The sequence below is a fragment of the Peromyscus californicus genome, unplaced genomic scaffold, assembly GCF_007827085.1.
Source record: "Peromyscus californicus insignis strain IS unplaced genomic scaffold, ASM782708v3 Scaffold_18__1_contigs__length_77618521, whole genome shotgun sequence".
NCBI lineage: Eukaryota > Metazoa > Chordata > Mammalia > Rodentia > Cricetidae > Peromyscus > Peromyscus californicus.
The window spans coordinates 29926116-29945568 of record NW_026294480.1 but is presented as its reverse complement, the minus strand read 5'-3'; the positions used below and the strand labels follow the sequence as shown (position 1 = coordinate 29945568).

The window sequence follows — 19453 nt, the reverse complement described above, 5'->3', positions numbered from 1 at the left end:
AGTGGCCCAATTATCTGAATCATTCTCACCAGTTACCAGTTTTCTTTGAAGGCATTAGCAATGTTGATAACTGAACACAACACAGTACCCATCCTCACCCCCTCAGCCCTCTGCATGCTAGTCAGGCACTCTATATTGAGCTCTATTTTCAGCCTGCATATATGTCATTTTATATGAAAGACATGAGCATCTGTGAAATTTGGTTATCCAGTGGGAAAGCAGATGTAGGTCCAATGCCCCATAAATACAAAGGGATTATACTGTGAGTGTGTAAATGAACAGAATATAACCTATAGCCACCATCTGCCAAAGGAAAAAACTATACAAAGACACATAACAAAAGCCAGTAGGTGGGAGCTAGAGAGAGAGTTCAGTGGTTAAGAGCACCCATCACTCTTACAAAGGACCTGGATTTGGTTCTAAGCACCTATAGGGGGGTTCACAAGTATCCATAACTCCAGTTTCAGGGAATATGATGGATGCCCTCTTCAAACCTCCAAGGGCACTAGGCACATATGTGGTACACATACATACATGCAGGCAAAACACTCATACACATAAAATAAAATATATACATCTGAAAAGGAAATTTAAGGCCAGCAAGTAAGAATAGAATTTGAAAAATATTCAAACAATGTCAAAGAAATTTAAAGAAGAAAAAGGCACTTGGGTGATGGCTCAGTCAGGGAAGCGCTTGCCTTGCAAGCACAGGACATGGGCTTGGTCCTCAGAACCTGGAAAACACGGGCATGTGGAGAGGTCTCAGAGGTCCTCAGATGAATGGACACAGGTATGGCCATTGCTCTTCATTGTCTAACAGAACTAGATTGGTAAGAGATTATCACTGAAGACACCACACACTGGTACGGGATACAGAAACGAAGGAAGAATTGAGTTGGAAACTCCTTCCCTGATAGCTAGGATTCACAGTGCCAGAAAAGGCTGTGGAGAAAACTCTAGTCTAACCTTAATCCTGAACTCTGAGAAAACTTGTCTCAAAAATTAAGGTGGGAAAGCAATTGAAGAGGGTACTCCCCGTGTCAAACTTCTGGACTCCACACAGGCTTGCATGGGAGTGTGTATGCGCCTACTCATACACACACACACACACACACACACACACACACACACACACACACACACACAACACACACACACACACACACAAAGAATGACAAAGAGATGCTCATCCATATTATTGGTCATTCAAAGTTTCTATTGGAAATACAAATGGAATGCATTAAATATCTATTATAGTGGCTAAAATCAGAAAATCAACATCCCTCACTGCTAGAGGCTACAACATAAAAATAGGCCCATCCAAAGTCTACACACAAATGTTCAGAACAGCTTTGTTCACATAACTGTGTTGTCAGAACAATCAACAATCCGCTTGTAGGGTGAGAGGGAGAGAAGTCAAGGTCAAGAAGAACTCAAAGGTTTTTTGCTCTATCAGCTAGTGAACAGTGTTGCCACGCTGAGATAGTAAAACACCTGCAGAAACATGAACCTACAAAGAAAAGCCACAATTTCCTTTTTTGTTGTAATGCTGGGTGCCAGTTGTACATCCACTGAGTCTTTCAGTCAGGTAGTAGTAGAAGACAAGGTAAGAGCTGTGCATCTCTAAATGTCAGGGTCAACACTGGGTACTTAAAGCTGTCTAACCAGATGAGTGCAGTCAGAGAGCAAGGAGAAATACTAGACAGGGCTCAGCAACAAGTCTGGGACACTCCAAAATGTAGAAGTTGAATTGTAGCAGGATAAAAAGGAACACTCAGTGAAGCAGGAAGAAAACCAAATCAGTACACATTGCTAGTCAAGGAAAAATGCTTTTTGGAGGCAAATCAGCTATGCCACATACTAATCAGAGTTACAGTACTGTAAGAACTGAGACAGGCCACTGGGTAAGATAAGGACAGATGGCAGGAACACATAAGCGATTTAAGTACAACTAAGAGACTGAAAAATAATAAGTAAATGATAAGTTCATTCAAATATATAGGCTCATTAAGGATCTAATTAACCTTTCTAAGACGTAAATAATCTGCCAATTATTTAAGGAGAGAAAATAATTTTTCAATGATGTGCAGTTAGCAGTTATCTGGGCCAATTTGATCCCATTAAATATCGTAACTGGGCCAGGAACAGCTTTTGAATTACAATAAAAGGAAAACCCTAACAACTCAAGACACACCCAGCCTTTGAGACCTTAAGATACTGAACTTCCTTGGCTTTCCCAGTCGGGCACATTACTTCACATTCCCATTCTTCTGCTGTTCAAACAAGTCCACTGGATTCAGGTATGTCCAGTCTATGGCCCACAGCCCATGTGGACCCCATGACAGCTATGAATGTGGCTCAACATAAAACCATATACTTACTTAAAACACTATGAGATATGTTTTTGCGATTTATTTTTGTAGCTTAATTTGCAGATCTGAGTGTGAACTCTGTAGACAACTTTATATCACAATTATCAAAAGGTTGGACTGGCCTGATCCAAGCAGAGACCTGCCTGATGTTCACAATCTGAGGCACAGCTGGTTTTCTGCCCAGTGAGCTCCAGTTCACTATTTCCCCCTCCCCTTACTCCCAGACTCAGGGATTCTACAGACAGCTCCTACTTAACCATCTCAGACCTTTAAATTGCCTTATCTTATTCAAACAGCAACCCAACATCTTACCTAATCCATCCAGGTATTCAAAGCAGACCCCCCTCAAAAAAAAAAAACCTGATAATTTACAGATAATTGTTGATTAGAACTAAAATAGCATCTTAGAATATTAAAAAATAAGCCAAGAGGAAATGGCATCCAGAAGATGTTAACACAAAGGACGAACACCTTAGCTGTTGAGTAGTCAGAATAAGAACACAAATAAATACATTACATTGAAAAAGCTCCAAAGACTGAATGTTATTTCTTGTTTGTAAAGACAGAAGCATGACAAAGTCAAGGGGAATGTTAAGTGTTCCTGTGTTCAAACAGAGACCAAAATTAGTCATAACAAAATGAAGTTCAACTAAGGATTCTTAACTAGATCTAAACAAATTCAGTATCACAGCAAACACTAGTGGGAGAATTTTAAAGTGACACCTAAGAAACATTAGTGACTAAAACACCTTTTCATCAAATAAATTAGTTTTTGTTTTCCCTCTTTATCTAAGCAATAGGTCTTGGAGAAGGCAAGAATATTCCTTTACTCAATGGCTTTAACACCAAATTGCACAGAAGAATTAAGCATATTCTTGTTTTTCATGATATGCCAACTTAGCATGGAGAACACTATATATCCATGACCAATGTTGTATCATAGAGAATACTATATATCCACGACCAATGTTGCATGTTGTATCACCTACACACACATACACACACACACATACACACACACACATACACACACACACACACACACACACACACACACACACACACACACACACACGAAACTGATCTACACTAATCTAGCCACTCTTGTGACTACTCCAAAGATAGCAACCATAAAAGAACACTCTGCAGAAGTACTATTTGTTGTCAGAGATCCACAAAATAAAAGTGCCCCTGTCATTGCACGGTGAGCTAACAGCTTGCTCCTGTGAAGACATGAAATGCAGCAGGAAGATGCTGTCAACTTACCCTGAGGTTCTTAAGCACAGTCTTAGTAATCACCACCAATGAAATCTGTGTAAGAACATTTTGTTGGGTGTGTTCATAGCTTTAATTTGGGAGTTGGAATACTTTTTCTCTAAAGAGTTGGAAAATAAGTATTCTAGGCTTTGTAGCCCACCTTCTGATACAACTTCTCAACTTTACCATTAGAACACAAAAGGAACTACAAATAATAAACTAATAGACAAGACTGTCTTCCAATAAAACTTAAAAGTTACAAAAACAGGATGGAGGCTAGATTTGGCACACAGGTTATCCCTTACCAACCCAACCCTTGTAATCAATCTACACTCTGTCAATTCCTTCCATGAATCAAATACTCAAAAGTTCACGACCTTCAAACATCTGAGAGACATAAACACCCATATGAGTACATCACAGAGAAATTCACTCTTCTTTGGTTTACACCCCTCCAGTGACCTAAGACATTGCAACAGCACCAACTATGGCTTATTCTGTGGTTACTACAAATGGCTCCTCATCTGAAACCATAAACTCTTAATACTTATTGGTTTGACAAATATCTCTCACCAGATATGATAAGTTCTAGATAGTCCACTTATTATTCACATAACCAGGTGTCTTTCAATTTGTTTAACTTTTCTATTTTCTATATCCTAAACATCAGTCACTGAGCATTCTCATTGTGCCTACAATAAAGAATTTTATTCTGGAACAATTTCCCACTACCCCTCAATCAGAATATTCTACCCAAAACCCAGAATCATAAATAAAACTCAAGAATACCATATTAGGAAAATAAACATTAATAATGGGGAGAAGGATGTATATGGAGGCCAGAAGTCAGTATCAGGTGTCATCCTCAATTGCTTTCCACCTTATTTTTTAAGGCAGGGTCTCACTGAAGCTGAACCTCACCAATTCAGCTAGAATGGCTAGCCAGTGAGCTCCAGGAATCTGCCTGTCTCTGCCTCCCCAACACGAGATCAGAAGCAAGTGTTGCTGTGCCTGGCTCTATTATGGGTGCTTGGGATCTGAACTCAGATCCTCATGCTTGCCTCGAAAACACTTTACCCACTGAGCTATCTCCCAAGCCCTGCAAGACTAAGTCCTTAGGATCCTACTGAAAGCCCACCCTAATGTATTCCAATACAAATGGGGAAAATTGCTCTGCCAGTAGATGGTGGCACTTGCCATTTCCAATCTGAGGCTACTATGTGTAAGTGGATTTTCAGATGAACCTATTTCTATCCTTCCCATTCTTGATATAAAAATATTCTCTATTCACCTTCAGTGCTAATCTTTTCTTTTAGATTTAATCACAATCCTTACCACTTGTTCAAAGATCTTTCTCACCACTTGATATGTCTGAGTTTTGTTTGGTTTTTTTTTTCCAGAATTGTATTAGTTTTCAATTGCTTTGTAGCATATGCCACAAATTTAGAGGGTTATAAGACCCCTCATTTATTGCTTTGTATTTCGCAATGTGGCTGGACTCTCTTCAGTGTTTCACAGATTGAAATAAGGATTCCAAGAGGATTACATTCCTTCCTTGGAGCTATGAAGGAGAATCTGCTTCCAAGAACATTTAAGTGTTGGCAGACTAGAAGTCCTGTGGTTATAGGGGTCAGGTCCTCACTTCTTTACTGTCAACGCATTGGGGAAGAGGAGTACCACTCTTAGCTACTAGAATACATGTCCGGTCCTTGCTGAGTATCCCTCCATCTGCAAGGACAGTAAAGAAAAATCTTGCTCATAGTGTATCAGACAAAAGCCACACTAACAGCTATTTACAAAACAATTTTATCAATATTTCCTGTTGAAACAGCTGAGGATCAGTATCTTGAAACTTGTAGACATTACCTGATGTCACTGAACTATCATCAAAGAGTTCACTGCATGGCTGAGGACTCTACTCTTCTCGTCTTCCAGGGGACCACAGCCACACCTTTGCTCTTTTTCTCCCCACCACACTTTTGGAAGTGATTTGTTAGAGTTGTTTTACACCAAGGTAGACTAAAAATTAAATTACCTAGTCTAGTCTTTTGAGGAGGCTTTCCTTAATCTATCTTTCTCTAGAGATTTCACATAAGCGACAAAAAGAAAGCAGCACCACCTTCACTTTGCGTAGAAACATCTTCAGCCATGAACCAACATTCAGCAGTAAACATTCCTCCACATCAAATCCACTCTACACATAGAATCTTTCTGCCAGGAACCTCAATATATGTCTTTCTGTCTATCTGTCTGTTTTTGAAAAGCAGACTTGCTATATGGCCTAGGCTAGCCAAATTCACAATCCTGCTATCTCAGCCTTTCAAACAGCTGGAATTATAGGAATGCACCACCACACTAGGCTTCAGGAATCAATTTTAAGTGTTCTTCTGTGTAGGCTAAATCCAACAAACATAATCTTTCTTTCCTACAGTCTTGTGCCATATAACTTACTCAGAATAATCATCCTTTTACACTCAAGAGTTCCCATCTACAATCAAGAGAAATGAAGACTCCTAGGAGACTGAGAACTCTCCCTACAACAAAAGCTACAGATGCAGCAGTTCCAAAACTATGTTCTATGGATAACGGCATTGAACAGATGAGTATAAACTTAGGATGTTGGGAGCCAAACTCCTTGCTGCTGGAAAAATGAATTATAAATATTGAGCTAAGAAAGGCTGTGAGATTTGATTAGAATCAGATCCATCCATATCAACTTGTAATTTTTAATATATTTTGTTTTGTTTGTCTCCCTCCTTGGTCTGTCTTCTAGATATAAAAGAAATGACAACCCAGTGACAATGAACACAACTAGTACCCAGATCTTGATTTCTAAAGGGAATCATCCCTTATCCCTTTGGCAGCCATGGGGTTGGGGAGAACACTGGAGAGATGGCTCAACAGTTACAAGCACTTGCTGGGTTCTAGCCCCAGCATCCCAATGACAGCTCATAAACTGAAGTCTACAACTCCAGTTCCAGGAGATCCGATGCCCTGTTTTGGTCTCTGTGGGCACCAGGCACACATATGGCACACAGACAAACATACAAGCAATAAAACTTGTAAAAGGAATTAAAATAAATCAACCAATAAAGGTATCATGGCTACTGAGCCTGGTGGTTCACACCTTTAACCCCAGTACTCGGTGGACAAAGGTGGATCTCTATGAGTTTGAGGGCAACCTGATCTATACAGTGAGCTCCAGGAAAGACAGAGCTACAGAGTGAGACACACTCTCTCATAAATAAATAAATAAATAAATAAATAAATAAATAAATAAACAAACAAACAAACAAACAAACAAACAGGAGCCATAGGTCCCTGAAAGACAGAGCTACAGAGTGAGACACACCCTCTCATAAATAAATAAATAAATAAATGAATGAATGAATGAATGAATGAATGAATGAATAAATAAATAAATAAATAAATAAATAAATAAAATAAACAGGAGCCATAGGTCCCTGAAGAAATAGAGAATTTCAGAACAAGAAAAGCACAAAATGAGACTAGAACTCAGTTTCACCAGAGTGTCGGAAAGTAACCCGACTCCCCAGAATGATACAGATATATCAAAAGGTCAGAATCTAACATTAACAAGTTTCTATTATATTACAAAAAAAAAAAAAAAAAGGTTTGGCTCACAAAATGAAAAGAAATACAACATACATCAAATCATTGTGTGTATTTTTTTAAGAGTTTTGATAGGGACAGGTGGGGGCGGCACAAATCTTTGATCCTAGCACTCCAGAAACAGAGGCAGGCAAATCTCTGAGTCCAAGCCAGCCTGGCCTACACAGAGAAATGCTGTCTCAAAGACCCAACTTAAAAATAAAAATAAAAAAATCGAGTTCTATCTATGACTGAAGCCATAGTTGGGGATAGTGCTACTGCTTGAGGCGGAATGCTTGCCTAGCATGAACGAGGTCCAGACTTGGCTCCCAGCATCATAAAAAGAAAAGAAAAACATTAATTTAATGCTTAAGGAAATAAAAATATACCTAGAATTCACAGTTATTTTAATATTAAAAATTTTACATCTTACGGAAAAGAATTTACTACTAAAAAGACATGACTAATGTATTTGCTCTCCAAGTAGTAAGGGTAATTATTTGGAATGGCTAGACACCAAGAATGACTGCCTGTGTATTTAAAAATAAATACAATCTCTTTGATAATTCAGCTAGTAGATCAGAGGGCTATAGAAAAAATAAAAATAATAAAAATAAAACCAAATACAGCTTTTAAAACATTCCACCCCTAAAGTTCTTATGTCTTGTCTACTCTCCACAAGGGAAGTCCACTTGTGAAAAGGAAATCTCCCCCTAAAAGGTTCAAAGATTTTAGGATCCCCTGAACCAGTCCACTTCAATTTAGTTACATAACTAAGAAGAAAATGGCACAGACTTGCTTTCTGTTGAAAGGGATTGAAGGCAATAATGGAAAGGAGAGAGACCCTAGATGAATTCATAAAAGAAAATAAATTAGATCATATGACTAGATTATATGACTATTACAGTAAGTATTCACTTATTAAAAAACCTACTAAAACACCTTTGAATTTAACTTCATAAAAAGTTTATTGGTTAAGAAGTTCAGATTTATTGAATTATATTGACTTAACAGTCACACATTTCTAGGCTCTATGCCAAGAAGTCACATATGAACCCTAAGTACGAGAGCTGAGAAGTTGAAAGCAACAGAGGAAAATATTCTGTGACGTTAAGAAATGTGCCCAAATTCTGGTTTCAGATAAATATATTTCATTATTCTGTGACCATGGTTGTTAAAAGAACACTTTCGAAAGGTTTAATTAATTATAAGGTGATTCCTGGTTACCGCTGTCCTACTTTTCTAACTACCTAAACCTGCAGAAGTAATGTCCCATTTTCCTAGATAATCAGCAAACGTATCTCAAAACTCAAAAATCTGATTGCTCTCCAAGCCAGGGTCTCTCTCTCTGTAATCCAACTGGCCCAAACCCATCTTCCTCCACGTGCTGGATTTGCCGGCACATGCCATCACAGAACCTGATTTTCATGAAGTATCTCATGGGGAAATCCAACACATGACAGACATGAATCTGCCCCTGTCACTTCTATCCTGCAGGGATGACATGGTTGCTACCTCTTGAAATTAGATACATGTGGTTACCCACAGCAACCTCACAAGACCGGGGGCCATTAACATCTCTCATAGAGGAGAGTAAGGGCTCCTGGGGCAGCACACTAACTGGACGAAGCCCTCCCATTCCTGAGGCTATGTGAGTGGTTTAGTTTCTGGGGAGGGGGAACTTTTCTTTGATAGCAGAACCTCTCATAAATTGTCCATTATCCTGTAATCTCTTACCTATGCCCCAATTAAACCCACTGGTTCAGCAAGTGAAATTTGAGTGTATCTTTTCTTTGGTCTGTCCTTGGTGTCCTGTCTGGAGAGGGAGTCACTAATTCACATCTTCCCAGGAGAAGTTCATGTAACACCTCTATGCAATCCACTTCCGACCCTGAGGTACATGCACATAACTTCTAAAACTGTAAAACACACAAAACATGGCTCCAAGTCTTAAGTGAGATAAACGTTCCGACATCAGAAGTGTTTTTCAGACAAAGTAGACATTAAAATTGAAATTCAACAGTAACTTGGAGGAGAATTACAAATTATTTTTGGTTTTATGCATTTTTCTATAATCGATACTCTAGGCTTAGTTTCCCCAGTGCTGGAATTGCGGCCGTGTGGCACCATGCCGGCTTTATAACCCTGAAGTACTTTTACAGCACATACATTATAGTTATAATTCATATGTGAATAAACACATAAAATGATGTAAAGAACAGCAAAAAAGAAAAAGGCTGTGTATGGTGATCCATGCCTATAATCCCACCTCCCAGGAAGCTGAGGCAGAGGACTGCGATGACTTTGAGGCCTGTCAGAACTACAGAGTGAGACCCTGTCTCAAAAGACAAGCAAACAAAAATAGTCATGAAATAGCTCAGCAGACAAAGGTGTCTACAGCCATGCTAACACTGTGAAACTGATCCCCACAGACAGAAGAGAACCAAGTCCCAAAATTTGTCCACAGACTTCATTCTCATTCTCTCTCTGTGTCTCTCTGTCTCTGTCTCTCTCTCTGTTATATAAATAAAATATAATAAAAACTTTAAGCTGGGTGGCGGTGGCGCACACCTTTAATTCTAGCACTCGGGAGGCAGAGCCAGGTGAATCTCTGTGAGTTCGAGGCCAGCATGGCCTACAGAGCGAGATCCAGGACAGGCACCAAAACTACAGAGAAACCCTGTCTCAAAAAACCAAAAATAAATAAATAAATAAGTAAATTGTTTTAAAAATTAAAAAACAAGGACTTTAAAATTGTAAAAATTTAACACTATAAGTAGAATAACCTGTTGGGCAGTGGTGGTGCACACCTTTAATTCCAGCACTTGGGAGGCAGAGGCAGGGGGATCTCTTAGTTCAATGCCAGCTTGGTCTACAAAGTGAGTTCCAGGAGAGCCAGGTCTGTTACAAAGAGAAACCCTGGGGGGGGGGGGGGGCGGGGGGGGGGGGGGGGGGAATCAGATACACTGAACCTGATGGAAAAGAAACTGAGGAATAGTCTTGAATTCATTGGCACAGGAGACAACTTCCTAAACAACACCATCATGTAGACACTAATATCGACAATTAATAAATGGTACCTCAAGAAACTGAGACGCTTCTGTAAGGCGAAGGACACTGTCAATAGGACAAAACGATAGCCTACAGAATGGAGAAAGATCTTCACCATCCCCACATCTGACAGAGAGCTAATCTCCAAAATATATAAAGAACTCAAGAAACTAGTAAATAATTTCTAAATAAATTCTAAATAATAATAATAAATAAACTAGTAAATAATTTCTAGTAAATAACTCAACAACCAAATAATCCAATTGAAAAACAGGGTACAGATCTAAGCAGAGAATTCTCAGAATCGCAAATGGCTGGGAAACACTTAAAGAAATGTTCAACATCCTAAGTTTCTGCCATCGCTAGGAGAAATTCAGATGCTAAAAAAACATACAGTTTCCATTCACTCTTCATAAAACCCAGTCATCAAGTAAAAAGTCAAACTCCACAGAGAATGCTATACTGAGCAAATCCAGCAAGAGTGAGGACTGGCCACAACGACCACCACACTGGAAGAAGTAGACAGAGAAAGCAAAGGCACGATGCAGAGCAAGAGAGCAGGCATTAAACACACAGCACACAAGCAGAGTAGGGCTTAGGGTAGACAGGGGGCAAAGAGTGACAGAGACACAATGCAATAGCGCTTGAACTGTTACCACCTGAGGGAGGCCTGGCGGACGCCACCCTGAGCAGAAGAACCTCCCCAACAAACTACATAAGGTATTACTGTCTTCAGTCAATAACCTTTAGGATGAATTATTACATGACAAATGAAACTACTTGTTAGTAAATGTGCTGACCAGATAGGATAGGGTACTATAACCCTACACTCAGGAAACTGAGGCAGGCCAAGCATGAAGGAGGAAGAGGAGGAAGAGAGGGAGGGGAGGGAGAGAGGGGTGAGAGGGGGAGGGAGGAGGGAAGTGAAGGAGGGATGGAGAAAAGAGGAAGGAGGAAGGAATAGAGGAGAAAAAGGGAGTGAGGAGGGAAGAGGGAGGGGAGGAGGAAAGATAGTAGGAGTGAAGGAAAAAAGGAGAGCAGAAGTCAATTCATTAACATACAGCTGGATGCTTACCTTGGTGTTGGCCATGTCTACAATATACTGGTCTCCTTTTATACATTCCATTACTTCAAAACCATCTCTGTCAATCACCTTGGCCTGTGAGCTTCCAGATACAACGAGAATCATGTCTCCTGTGTTACTGTATTGTAGTGACTTGATCTGATGGCTATACAAAAGAAAAAAGAAAATAGTCTACTGAAACACAGAGCTTTTTTTAATACTTTCGCTATATTTAGCATGATCAGGAAAGGAAATGTTATACAACTACAACATTAATAATTCCAAAAAGCACAAAATCATCCTCCCAAGCTTTTTACAACCTCCACAGCAACTTACTAAAATCTCCTAAGACTTAAACCTTCAATCCAGTCAACTGCTGCGCCTTCTGGCTATTTTCCAATAACCTTATTTGCAGAATTTTTTAAAGCTATATCACAGTTATGTTATTTTTTAACCACAAAGCTTTAAAAACAAGAAAAAAAAAGAAATGAAGATATTTTCTCTCCACTAGATACACAAGCCCTCTACTTCACTGGAAAGAAAATGGATTTAAGCATTTTGTTGAAGCCAGTTATGAGAGGCTCTGCCAGCCTAGACCACAGAATGCTGGGAGATAAAGCCTATTACCACCTCAACAATGGCCACAAGGTATATATGAAATTTCAGGTCTGAAATAATTGTGTATATGCAAACATTCTAAAGTCAGAAAAATTGGGATTCTCCATTTTTCCCCACAGGCTTTTTCAGACAACTGATAGCCAACCTATAATTACCTGCATGTTGAAGAAATATATATAATTTGAAGTATTTATGGGTGTTTTATAGCTAATTTAATTATACATGATTTTGTTGTTTCCTCTTTGTTTTGATACTATACTCCAAACTTGAGAGCCTGACCCTTCAGCTCCTCAAGTGCTGGTGTGTAACATCACATTCAATTCAGCTTAAACAATTCAAGATTCTAAGAAGAAATACTGAATTATAAAATTGTTACAGAATCTGAAAAAACAGGATTCTAAAATGTTATTTTAAAAACCTAACCTCAGAGCTAAAGAAAGCTATCATCTGAAAATTTTTAATAGGTTAAGTCTGTCACCATTGTTTATAAACTACATGTGTCTCCCTCTCCAAATTTATGTGTGACGGGCTTAGGATATGAGCCCTTTAGCAAGCAATTAGCTATAAATGAGGCGAGCTTTTGCTCACTAAAATAGATTTCTCCAGATATGATTAGAAAATGTGGGGTTGTCTGCGCATGCTCAAGACCTTGTGTTCAGTCCTCAACACCATAAAAATTAAATTAAATGGGCATCGGGCAGTTCCAGGAAAGATGGTTGGTGAGACAGACACTGCATCCCTAGGAGGGAGCCCGTGAAAGACAGTGTCAGAATAAGAAAAAGGAGTCTATTGTAAAGAGAAAAAAACAGACCAAAGACATACATAATGCACAGAGAACATGAAAGAGTGCCTGGAAGTGAGAGAAAAACACAGAGACCAGGCACTCCTGAAAGGAAACAAAACTGACACTCCAGGTTTGCTAAGTTTTGAATATTTCATAAGCACATTGAGACACATCATCCGTGGGACCCAATCCTACAATTTCATTTGTTCCATGTGTAGCTGTGGCCACAGCTGGTGACAGGGTCTACTCCCGAGCTTCCGCAGAGCAGCTTGGAGGGAAGAGAGAACACCACAGGGACAGGACACAGAAGGCAGAGTGAAAAAGATAAGCCAGGTGAGGGATGTAGTCCTCAGGACAAGCCCACAGCCCCAACCAGCCTCAAACCCAGCTGTGGATTTCGTGAGACCATGATCTTCCTCGGGCAGATGGATCTTACTGTAGAGAAATCCAGTTTTGTCATTCTACATGGCTCAGAGGGCAACAGCTAGTGCTATCTTGAAAGACAATTTATTTCATTAGAAACTGAGCTACCTGGGCCAGCAACACAGCTTGCCAGGTGAAGGCACTTGCTGCCATGCCTGAGAACCTGAGTTCACCCCAGGACCCACACTGATAAAAGAACAGAATAGGTTTACAGCAATTTGTCCTCTGACCTCTACACACACATCATGGTATGTGAGTGTGTGTACATATGCACACACACAAATGTAATAAAAAATTTTTCTTAAAAAGCTACTTTGATGATGTCCTGAAAGGAAGGAACCACCAAAAGTAAGGGAGCTTCAAAGTGAACTGTCACAGCCCTGGGTGAGGGAAAACCCAAGAAGGCTTTGATGCACGTGGCAGAAAACAAGGCTGTGGTAGTCTGAATGTAACTGGACCCCATAATCTCAAAGAGAGTGGCACTATTAGGAGGTGTGGCTTTGTTGGTGGAAGTGTGTCACTGTGGGGGTGGGCTCTGAGGTTTCCTATGCTAAGGATACCACCCGGTATGTCAGTCAACTTCCTGTTGCCTGCAAGATGGAGGACTCTCAGCTACTACTCCAGCTCCACGTCTTCCTACATGCCATCATGCTCCCCACCATGATAATGGACTGAACCTCTAAAACTAGAAGTGAGCCACTCTAAATGTTTTCTTTACAAGAGTTGCTGTGGTCATGTTCTCTCTTCACAGCAATAGAAATCTTAACTAAGGCAGTGGCCCAGGCAGGAAAATAAAGAAAGATGGCCCCGCACTCAGTAACCATGAGAGATGTCTTCAACCAAGAAGAGCCTGAGAGCTTGACAGCCCTCAGCCTGAAGCTATTGGGGGAGTCACCTAACTGTTGCTCATTGTTACAGAGCCTGAGAACTCTGGCATTGTAGGGTACACATGACACCAGCTGCAGCATCCCTCCAGCATGGTGACTAGGACCTCAAGAGGTCTCAATAGTATGAAGACTTCGGTGATGTGGTTCCTTTCCTTACTCTGGACATACCTGGAGGAAACACTAGACATGTTGGAGGGGTACAATCTGGAATGTAGAAGAGCCAGCCTAGCCCACAGACTACAAAGCTGAGCAAGGCCAGCAGGAGCCATTGTACACAAAAGAGAGCTACCAAGGTAAAGATGCACTGGAGGACATCAGATGCTGTTCACAGACTCAGCAGCAGATAAACCACACAAACAAGAGTCCACAAGGTCAGCTGACCCTCCCCACTATTGAGTACAACTGGAGTCTCCAGTCTCCACGAACCTAGGAAACAGCTCTCCTGCCTCATTTGTTTACTGTTGTGATCCTGTTTTCTTTGTATTACATGTTAGTAGGGCTTTCACTTTACTGTATTTTTAGTTATTTTACGCTCTGTGTGTGTGTGTGTGTGTGTCTGAATTAATGAAGGAATGAACGAACGAATGAATGAATGATATAGAAATGGAAAGGGGACCGTGAGATCAAGCGTCTAAAAAGAAAAATAACAAGTAATGGAGCACGTGTGACATGAACGCAGACGGAGTCCTACTTGGAGGAGGGAAGTGAACCATCAAGACAGGTGGGAACAGGGGGTAAGACAGTAGGAGAAGTCAAATAAAAGCAAAGTCCAAAGAAATACACGTGTAAAAATGTAAATGTCACAATGGTCCTATTACTCTGCCTGTTAACAAAAAATTAAATTAAAATCTAAGTAGATTTTGCCAGATGGTGGTGGCACACACCTTTAATCCCAGCACTCAGGAAAACAGGGGCAGGTGGATCTCTGTGAGTTCAAGGACAGCCTGGTCTACAGAGAGAGTTTCAGGACAGCCAGGGGCACACAAAGAAACCTTGTTTGGAAAAAAAAGTAAGTAAAGTTTAATTAAAGTAAAAAAAATATTAAAAAGAATAGGCATTGACTTCTTAGGAAGAACGTAAAATTTAAATAAAAAATTTAATAAAAATATTTTGAAGACAAATACATGTGCTGTGGGATGTTCTGTATGGCAAATGTGTTGTTCTGATTGGTCAATAAATTAAACACTGATTAGCCAGTGGCTAGGCAGGAAGTGTAGGCGGGACAAGGAGGAGAATAAAGCTGGGAAGTGGAAGGCTGAGTCAGAGACACTGCCAGCCGCCACGATGACAGACAAACAGCATGTGAAGATGCTGGTAAGCCACGAGCCATGTAGCAAGGTATAGATTTATAGAAATGGATTAATTTAAGCTGTAAGAACAGTTAGCAAGAAGCCTGCCACGGTCATACAGTTTGTAACCAATATAAATCTCTGTGTTTACTTGGTTGGGTCTGAGCGGCTGTGGGACTGGTGGGTGATAGAGATTTGTCCTGACTGTGGGCCAGGCAGGAAAACTCTAGCTACATACATGCATATACATATAATAAAAGAAAAAAGCATGCCCACAGGTACCCTTCTCTTAGTAAAGAAAACTCAAAGCAAGTATGAGCGAGAGACATATAACTGAACAAATACTTAATACACAAGTACATAAAGAACTCTGTTAGCACAGGCATTGCCGTTGTCTTTGGTTGTCTACTATAACTACATGGATAAGACCCTAATGCAGGTTGCAGGACACAGAGATATCAATCTCAAACTAACCAGGAAACTCTCTCCCTTCTGGCTACTTTCAGAGTGCCAGAAGGTGCTCTGCTAGATGTTAGGAAAGAAAAGGTATCAATGGCCTTACCCAATGCTAGGTCAACCTATCAGGGAAGATGTGTCTACTGGTAAAATAGTGGCACGACTGTTATGGGAGTCACCATCTGCCTTCTGATTAGATCTGAGGCCTGCTCCATAGAAGGGAACTCATGCCCAGCAGAGTAAATCTACTCAAAAAGCCAAGGCTACAAAGTTCAGAGGCCCTAGAGAAAACCTATTATTGGTTTGCTGAACAGGCATGAGGTCAAACTGCCTTTGAAATACTTACATTAATAGCCATAGATTTGTACAGCTCTGAGCCTTGGTCAGAGAAGATTCTTTGTACAATGGGTAGCAGTTAATACAGAGACTCATAATTGGTCAAAGTGATGAATAGGGTAACTCTAAATGCTCCGCTATCGACTGATCATATGTTATGGTGGTATTTTATTTGTACTGAAATGTGATTTTAATTGTATGTTAATAAATAAAGTTGCCTGGGGGTCAGAGCTAATAGCAAGCCATAGCAGAGCTGGGCGTTCGTGGCCTTTAATCCCAGCACTTCGTAGGCAGAGCTAGGTAGATCTCTGTGTGGTCAAGGATACAGCCAGCATTGGAGACACACGCTTTAATCTCAATACCATAGTAGACCTGGAGGGCTGTACATAAAGGCAGTGACGAGGCAGTCATGTGCTTGGGTTTACAACCAATGAGAAGGCAGAACAGAAAGTCTATATAAAGACCAACAGACAGGAAGTAGCTCTTTTTCGGAGAGGTCTCTTGGCTTAAGAGGCTAGCTGCAGCAGGCGGGTAAGGCTCTTAGCTCTGATCTCTTGGCTTTCTTCTTTGCATTGGTTCTGTGTTTTTTATTTAATAAGACAGTTGGTTACATCTACAATATGTTCCAACCTCCTCCTGTCCAGTGCTTAGGAAACATCACAGAGGGAGCAGAAAGAATGTAAGTCAGCAAATGGAGAGGAGAGCTGTAAGGTAACGACTTCTGGGAATGATGTGGCTGTTGCACACATCAGCTTGTGACAGTAGTTGTAGTTATCTGTATAGGACCTGCACAAGATGAACACAGTGAAATTCCAGCATGGATGGCAGAGGGGCCCCAAGGACCGACCACTAGTGGGGAAATTACTGTCAGCGGATGCAGCTGAGAGAGGGACTCATTCTCCTTTAGGAATGTGGCTACTGGTAAACTACCCATGCCCCATACACAGGTAGCATCAATAACAAATGGTCTCAGGGTTATTTTACAGAGAGAGACAGAGACAGAGGAAGAAAGAATAGTCATTATCCGAAATATTCAATTTCTCTATCAAATATAAAAGTGAACAATTTTTCTGAGCTCTTTGTAAGCCAGGAATGGTGGCAGATGCCTTTAATCACAGCACTCAGGTGGCAGAGGCAGGAAGATCTCTGTGAATTCAAGACCAGGCTAGCCCATCCAGTAAGCTGCAGGCCAACTAGAGCTACCTAGAAAGACCTGTTTCAAAAAAATTTTTTTAATTAATTTTTAAAAGCTGTTTGTAATAGTTTCCTTTATGAATGTAAGTACAGACATAAAAATTCATTAGATACCTTGTTTTGTATTACTAGACAAGTTCCAAATAAACATGATTTTAACAAAATTCTAGCCTATTTGGTCACATTTACTAAGTTTGTGACTCCAAAGCTTAGTAATGTATCTATACATGCTAAAAGTAACTATTAACTTGTGATTTTTGTTTGTTTTGGGGGGTGTTTTGCTTTGTTTTTCAAGACAGGGTTTCTTTACAGCTTTGGAGCCTATCCTGAAACTTATTCTGTAGATCAAGCTGGCCTCGAACTCACAGAGATCCACCTACCTCTGCCTCCCGAGTGCTGGGATTAAAGGTGTGCACCACCACCACCCAGCAATTTGTGATGATTTTATCTTCTGAAAACAGAATTTACAGAAGAAAAAATAAAATAAAATAAAATTCATGTCTATCTGTCCAGAGATCAAGAGTTATTATTCTATCTGGTAGCTAAGTCATGTACCTCCTTGAAACTGCTTTTCTGTAAAGAGTAAGAAGGAGAGCAGGACATCTGACCTCCTCCTGTCTCTGCATGCTCACACTGACACACACGTAAAAATAAAACAATGTGTGTGACCAGAAGAGATATTTCACTTCAAAGTTCATCATCAACATGTCAGAGTACGTAAGGAAGTGACGCTCTAAACCAAACGCCTGTGGGAGGCAGGTCTAGAAGCAAAGGCCAACCTAATGCCGGGACCTGCAGGGAAGAAAGTACCTCTGGACTCAGGGCATCCTTTGTAAACTACTGAGAATAAGAGCCTTAAGGAGGTTCTGTCCTGGATGGCAAAATTTCAATGTACTTCCCTAGAAGGCACCCTCTGGCCTTACATTTAGGTCTGTCCATAAACTATAAAATTACTTGTTTGAGACTGTGTATGACTTGTTCACTTATTTTCTCTCAGCTCCAAACCCACCCTTCAGTCTCTGCTCTGCAAAAATGGAAATGAACCCTGGAAATACTTTTTCTTTGCCAATCGGCATTTGTTAGGACTGTTAAGTTTCATCAGAAGGTACTAGAAAGACACTGGAGGGAGTATCTAATGTGCTCCTCTTGACATGGCTTTTCCAGTGTCCGGCTCCAGAAACACGTGGGGTTTCTCCACGTCAGGTTCCTGGAGTACATATTTGTCAACAACAGTCCCCTCAGTCTTAGAGCAAAGCAAGACCAATTTCTGGAAAGTTCTACCATCACAGACATACAGCCACTTCTCTTCATTCAGTGATCCACAGCAATGCCCTTTCAAAAAAGGTCTGGATCTCAACCCCAGAGGCTCCTCCTTGAATGCTATATGTCCGCCCCAAAGACAGGGGGTATTTCCTGTATATGCTGTGCATATTCTTTACACTTCTCTTTTTACCATCAATCTTCCATTTTTCTAAACTCTGATTATAGTCAGCAATTCTTATTAAAGTGTTTCTGATCAAATTACATCAGATTTCTATATCCTAATAAGACTCTGGCAGATCAAATTTAGGCAATCAATCAGGAACTGAGAAAATTATAGTCTATTTAGACCAACTGGATTTTTTATATATAAACAAAATACAACAGATCTTTGATAATTAGACATTTGAGACTGCTCAACAAAGGTCTCTAAAGTGAGACTGGGAAAACTTATTCCTGCATGGGACAAATCTCTGTTACTCCCATCGGGAAGTACTAACTTTCTTCAATCCAGTCCTATGTGTTATCACTGTTTTCTGATGATTAATTTTTGTTTTCAAAGGGAAGTCAAAATCTTAAAAATAGCAAAATTTAAGGAGTGGGAGTAGAAACAGGCAATGACTCCATCTCTCTGGCTAACCAAAATGCTGTTTACATTCGGGGGAGACCTAAATTTTCAGCAATCTTACACCAGTATCATTTTGCTTTTTAGTTAGAAAGGAAAGCATTCCTTTTTTTTCATGTGCTCTCTGGAGTCTACTTTGCCCATGCTAAAATGAAAATGTCCAGTACCAACCTCATCATTCCTGCCCCACTTTGCTCTTAATTCTGCCAGCCACTGAGTTAAAAGG

At 40.2% G+C, this 19453-nt stretch overlaps 1 protein-coding gene across 3 annotated transcripts in view; it reads right to left on the bottom strand.

Moving 5' to 3' along the window:
* Wdr70 (WD repeat domain 70) overlaps window positions 1-19453 on the bottom strand; it is a 237096-nt gene that overhangs the window by 157765 nt on the left and 59878 nt on the right. For all 3 annotated transcript variants that reach the window (XM_052743179.1, XM_052743178.1, XM_052743177.1), the window contains exon 9: window positions 11368-11521. In XM_052743179.1, coding sequence (XP_052599139.1) covers window positions 11368-11521 — 154 coding nt within the window. The remainder of the gene's footprint in view (window positions 1-11367; window positions 11522-19453) is intronic.